The sequence below is a fragment of the Asparagus officinalis genome, chromosome 5, assembly GCF_001876935.1.
Source record: "Asparagus officinalis chromosome 5, Aspof.V1, whole genome shotgun sequence".
Taxonomy (NCBI): domain Eukaryota; kingdom Viridiplantae; phylum Streptophyta; class Magnoliopsida; order Asparagales; family Asparagaceae; genus Asparagus; species Asparagus officinalis.
The window spans coordinates 88487073-88493786 of record NC_033798.1 but is presented as its reverse complement, the minus strand read 5'-3'; the positions used below and the strand labels follow the sequence as shown (position 1 = coordinate 88493786).

General features: G+C 33.1%; 1 protein-coding gene across 1 annotated transcript in view; it reads right to left on the bottom strand.

Moving 5' to 3' along the window:
* Nucleotides 480-6714, bottom strand: part of LOC109840082 — a 6776-nt gene continuing 541 nt past the window's right edge. The window contains exons 2-3 of the mRNA XM_020408587.1: nt 2165-3142; nt 480-1222 (exon numbers count right to left, since the gene is read on the bottom strand). Of these exons, the coding sequence (XP_020264176.1) occupies nt 760-1222; nt 2165-3099 (1398 nt within the window). The 5' untranslated portion in view covers nt 3100-3142 and the 3' untranslated portion in view covers nt 480-759. The remainder of the gene's footprint in view (nt 1223-2164; nt 3143-6714) is intronic.

Here is a 6714-nt window from a genome sequence, read left to right as displayed (position 1 = left end):
ATATGTTAATTGTTGGTCAGGATAGTCAAATAATCGGTGGGCTGAAGAATGAGTTATTTAAATCTGCTGACATGAAGGATTTGGGCTCGACACAACGAATTTTTAGTAATGATATTGCATGTGATAGGAAAACCAGGAAGTTGTGGTTATTATAGGAGAAATATGTTGAACAGTTGTTTGATAGATTCAACATAAAAGATGTCAAGTCAATTAGTACTTCTCTTGTAGGTCATTTGAAGCTTAGCAAGAAGTTTTGTCCGATTACAGATGATGAAAAGAGTGAGATGAAGAATATTCCTTACAATGTAAGAGCACCTCAAAAAGGCAACGATCTTGATGTTGAAATGCCAATACAAGAACAAATAAAAAAGCCCTGTTATGCACCATTTCCACAAACACAAACGCAGAGGCACACGCACATTGAACTTGCTCAAAGCAAACCCCATATCGTGAACAAATACAACGACAACCAAGTTAGCATGGAAAGACAAGATCATATAACTGCACAACTGACATCACACGTATCCATCATCTTACTCTCGAATACACTGAATATCTTAAGTACATGCCAAACGGATGTGCCCCTATCCAATATGCACAAACTTACTTACGTATAAAATATACACCTCAACACATTAACGTTTACAGTCTAAACCCATTTAGCATACAGTAGAAAACCCTTCTATGTCCTCGTAACAAATAGATTCACAACTGTTAGCCACCATTCACAGGCTTAAGTTAACCTATGAATACCACTCTCTATAAGTGTGGCAGTAACCAGCCGAGGGACCAACCTAGGAGCAAGCCAGCACCAGCAAGGCCTAAGCCAACAGCAAAAGCTACAGCATACTTACAAAAGCTACAATTCTTATGTTTCTTTCTTTTACTCTTAGTCCCATCCCCTTTATGTGGCATAAAAGGAAGAACAGGAAACAGCGTTGAGATCTGATGTTCTTTGATCCTGAGCTGGAGACAGAGGCTCTCTAGCTGTAGCATCCGGAGCCATTGCTTGTATGCAAAGAGATGTGATGCTTGCTTGAAGAAGAGTTTGAAGATGTGCTCCTTCTCACTGTAAGCTTTCTGTGCTGCTATCTCGGCTTCCCTCGCTCGTGTTTGGGAATGACGGAGAGCTTCCAATAGCTCAGCTCTGCTCGAATTGGTATCCGAGGTCTGGCTGTTTTCTGGTATATCATTAGCTGAAGGAGCAAAACTCTGGTTCCCACTACACATAGTTTCATGTAAGCAATTGAAGGGAGAGGATTGACAACAAATTTATGGATGAGTAATTATAGAACACTTTGAAATGCAAAAGATGGTAGCAGAGGCCTTAGCACACAAACACAAGTCAAATAATCATAACCCAAGAAAGGCCATGGTGTCTAATAACCAATTTACGACAAACAGAGTATTAAGTGTATGACAGTAGACTATTCAAACTTCAGTCACTAGACATTTATTAGGTAATGAATGCAGGGATTATGAATTATGAAAAATATCTAACTTAAACATGGAATACCATGTAGCTGGTGGTATATGGCTTCAACATTTTAGATTAGCAATGCACATTGCTTAGATGTCAACACTTAATAAAAGCAACCCTATGTTACTTTGTTCTAGATAATTATCATATTAAACAATAAACAAGAAAAGATATTGCTTCCTAGCTGCAGAAGAGGATTTGAAAGAATATCAAGAGGTAAGAGAAGACAAATGTTAAAACTATGAATGCAAGGACACTGCAGATCTAAAATTCAAACAGTTGCAGTTCTCTTAGGAAGTCATTATCCTGGCTCGACCAAATTTCCGAAGCAAACAACTTTGATTGACATGATAATCAATGTTAACCAACAACATGTTACTCACATGATATAAATTACATTAATAGTGACACTGCTCCGGTCTATGCTACCTGATAATAATTTGAATCTTATAAACCAACCAGGCCATAGCGACTACTTGAATTATTAAGTAAACGAATATGAGCACTATTTCTTCAGCTCTAATCAGAGTTAAGTATTTGATGAAATGTTACCTTTCAACTTTTAGCTCTCATGACTCAAAACACAAAAAGAGGAGACTTATACACCTAAATCATGCCCAAGTCCCAAAAATAAGGACAATACCAAAGTAACTATCTTAAGTGTACTACATATTCGATGAGTACCTGTACAGTTTCTCGCTATCTGAAGGAAAATGACTTCCATCACTGGACTGACACTTTCCATCGCTGCTCCCGGTGATAGAACTATGTTGGGGATAATCATTCGGATAAGATGAACTAGAATTTAACTTGTAACCTACTGATGAGGAGAAAATCCTGTTACCATCCAAACTCTCAAGACAAGCAAAAGGGTCCCCACTTACATGCACTGTTTGAGTGGGCTTGGGAAGATCACAGTTCTCAATCTGTTCTAGTGACTTTTGGGCAACCAAAGAAGCCAATTCATCTTGATCAGAAATACGCCACCATGGCTCACACTTGTGACCTGCCCAAGGTGAGTCCAAATCTTTACCAAATCCTTCTGTCTTTTTGGGTATTAACCTGTCAACTGGCTTCCAATCCATGAATTCCCAATCCTGAAAAAGATAATCCTCTGAATCAACTTTTCGCTCGAGCGGCTGTTGCGATATATTACTTACTGTCTTCATTTCATCAACTCTTGTTTTAGAATCCTTCTTCATAAAAGCTGTTGAAACCATCCCAGGTGACTCTGAAGGATAATCATCGTTATTATGATCTAGCCTCTTGTCGCTGAGTGTAGAAGTGGGCACCACATGTTCATATCCCTTCTCTTCGAGCTCATCTTCCAAGACATTCAGCTCTGTTGTGAAATCTTTTTGGCAACCAAAGCTAGTTTGCAGCTGGAGCCACCATCTTGTGTCCGGTGGTAGATTGGAGTTCATGGGATTCCAGTTCAAAGGCATAAAATTGTGGGTGGGCTGTTCTTGTCCATTTGCTACATTGCCGTTGCAAGAATCATATTGCTGAGCAGATGATGATGAAGGGCAACATGCCAACTTTGGAGCTCTCTTAGCATCTTCCTGGACCCAGCAACGGTTTGCAGTACGCCAAGCTGCCCTGGCTTCTGCTGCTGCCATTAACTTCTCATTGTCCAAAATCCTTCTATAGAACCGCACTCAACTGTCATTTATGTTACAAGTATTGTGTTAAAAATAAAAGAAAGAAGACAAAAGCACAAGATAAGTAGGATATGTAAACACAACAAATCTTATATATGCAAGTCTAAAATATGAAGACTGTGAAATAATACATATTTATTCCAAATAAACAATAATACACATTTATTCCAAATAATCATAGACAGCAAGAACTTTTGACTAGTAGAAAATGAACATCTGCATCCAAAAAAATACCAGAAGAAATTCATACTTTTATGTACCTAAATAGTTCTCAATGATGTTATCGAAGATGAAATTATTCTAGCTGACTAAAGTGGAAAATGCATTCATCTGTTTCCATTATAGCTGTCAATCGTGATAAAACTAAGAAGCTTATATTTTTAGAGCCAAGAACCGAGGATAAATGTCCCTTTTCTTCTCACTCTTGCCTGCAAATAATTTAGCCCTAGAAGTAATTCTCTTCTTCATTTTTTTTTCTCCACCATGCAATCTGAGGTAATTCTTTCTTCGGGCAATGAAGTTTGAACTTATGAAATCAAGAACGGTCAGCAGTTCAAATGTTATTTATAGATATTGATGCCTCAAGGACAAGGAGGAAGAACACAAAACTTCAACTGACAAATACCAATGACTACTTGTAGCTGGAAAAATAGGAAGAGAGTTAAGTTTGAACTTTTAGGTCCTAAGGAGGAAGAATAAATAGTAATAGTAACTCTTCTCCAAGTCCACAGGATTTAATCATGATATAGTTTAACCGTCCTCGACAGTCGCAACGCCCTGATCTGTAAAGATCAACTAGTTATCTCCATCATGTAATAGTGACCAACAGAGTACCTTTCAGTTAATATTGATGGCAACTCGAGGCTTCCTTGCAATATATGCGTACTGTTTGAAACTATGGCATTCATTTAAGGATTTTCTAGTACTTGCAACATTGGCTTGCAGGAGGCGGTTTCAAAAACCTAGAGTTATCATTTTTTTTTTCTTGCTATGACAGCTTTTACTATACTAGTATAATGCATGTGCTTTGCACGTGGATATGTTTTTGTATTTAATATTATATTATTTAATAAATTATATATAACCGTTAAAATTTATTTGATTTCACTATGATTAAAAATTTTAACTTATACTAATTAGTACTTATACTATTATTAACATACATTTAATAGTTATTTAAAATTTTCTATTCTTATATTATTAAACAATTTATTTAGGAGTATAATTATTAAATAATAATGTAATCATTAGTTTAAGTAACACTATTGATATAATTAAACCATTTAAATTATTAAATATTTATGTCATGTACATATTTTAATACAATATCTATTGAATAATGGCAATAATTTTTAATATTATATGACTTTAGTTGAAAAGAATATTACCTTGTTCGATAATTAATATCGTCTTAGTAATAAAAAATTGGATGGTATAAATTAAAAATACTATTTTTTAGAAAAAATAATTTATATAAAAATATTGGATCCTTCAAATATATGAGACATTTACTTTCCAACAAAAAGTGCATGACTCATAAATTTCAAATATCCAATATTTCATTGCACTATTATTAATAATTCGAATTATATACAATATTTTATTAAATAAATAATTTTACTATTTCATTATAATTAATAATTATTTTATAATAAATTATAATATATTTATTAATTTTGTTATCATTATAAATTATTAGTATATTCTAGCGAGTGGCCAAATATTTTGAAGAAAAGAAGAGAAAAGTATATATCTCATAAATTTCAAGGATCCAAATTTTTTTATATAAATTAATTTTCTAAAATAAAAGTATTTTTAACTTATAATATCCAAATTTTTATTACTAAGATGATATTAATTATCGAACAAGGTAATATTCTTTACAACATAAAGAAATAACCATATTTATACTATTATTAATAATTATAATTATGTGCAATAATTTATTAAATGAATGACTTTTACTATTTTCTATAATTAATAATTCTTTATAATAAATTATCACATATTCATGAATTTTGTTAAAATTATAAATTATTAATATATTCTAGCAAATGACCAAATAATTTGAGAAAATAAAAATGTGCATAGTTAATGAGAGGTTATGGATCATTAGTTTTATAATTAATGGTATAATTTTGATTATAAAAATTGAGGGGGTAAAAAAGGAAATCAAAAGTTTTAACATGGGTATTCTCTTTTACAAGTAGTATAGATTGATATTTGCTTTCTTTAAGTAATTGAAATCTGATTAACTTTGGTGCCTTATGCATTTGAACTCTGGGCCTTGTTCATCCAATTAAGACTGCAGTCTGATTCAATTCACGCGAAATGGTGAATTGGCTTTGAGATGAGGGTTAAAGGATTAGCGAGAAAATTATGCAAAACAGTATTGTAATTTAATCAAGTTACTAAAGTCCAATTTTGATAGCCTTTGTTTGATATGTTGAAATAAAATCTTCAGTTGAGTCAATAAAACTAGTATAACTGAGAAAACCATAACCTAACTGTTAAATTGTTGCATGCAATTCTTGAGATAGAAACGAAAGAAAAAAAAAGAGAAATTTAAAAACCATAGAAAGAAGAATGTTACAGCTATCAAGTCTTTGACCTACCACTGGATCAATGGGCAACACAAAACTCCATGTTTATTTTCACATGCTTTTGAGGAATGAAAATCTTCACTTTTCTCATCCTTCCCACTTTTTTTATGATGCATTATGATTTAAAAGAGGATTTCTTCACTATACATATACTGAAAATGCTATAGCACTACTTTATGTTTTGACTTGAAATTTTGTAGATAAACCCTCCAAAATCTGAAGTTCCCCAAATTCATGAAGAACTGCTTAGCAAAAAGATTTAGACATGCAGGCTCCAACAAGTACACAGCAGCTATCATAAGAAAGGGAAAATGGCCAAATATTTTTTTCAAGCAGGGAATATTGAAACAACCCCTAAAAAATGTTTGCAAGCCTAGTATACATACAATCGGGCATTGATATCCCAAAGAAATTAGAGGCCTTTTCCTATCTTCGTCGTTACATGAGGCAAATTCAGTAGCAACAACAAACCTTTGTCCGAAGCATTTTTATGATAAACAGTCGTGTATAAATTGATAAATATAACCATGAATATAAAATTTCTTAAAGAACACCGCACGGTCCCAAAAATTAACAAGCAGACGGAACAAAACTTTTAATTCCAAAATAAATAAAAAAAGAAAACAAACGAATAATGGCACCGGACTAGATTTCAGTAGCTTCCTCATAACACCATTTAAATGTAATCACCCATCACAAATCAAACGTTATTCTTTACATCCTTTCATGGAAATCAAATATCATCCTCTACAACTTTCACAGTAAATTTCTTCAATATTAAATTGCTACCTTATAAGATTAAAAATTTTAGCAGAACCCAAAGGCAACTATTCCAAAGAGGTAAGATCTAACACCAAGAGTTGACGAAATCAAAATTACCCAAAATCAAGGTCAAATCCAATTACTAGAACAATTAACCACAGCATCAAAATTCCACAAGAACAGAAGTATTGGACTGTAAAAACCTTAC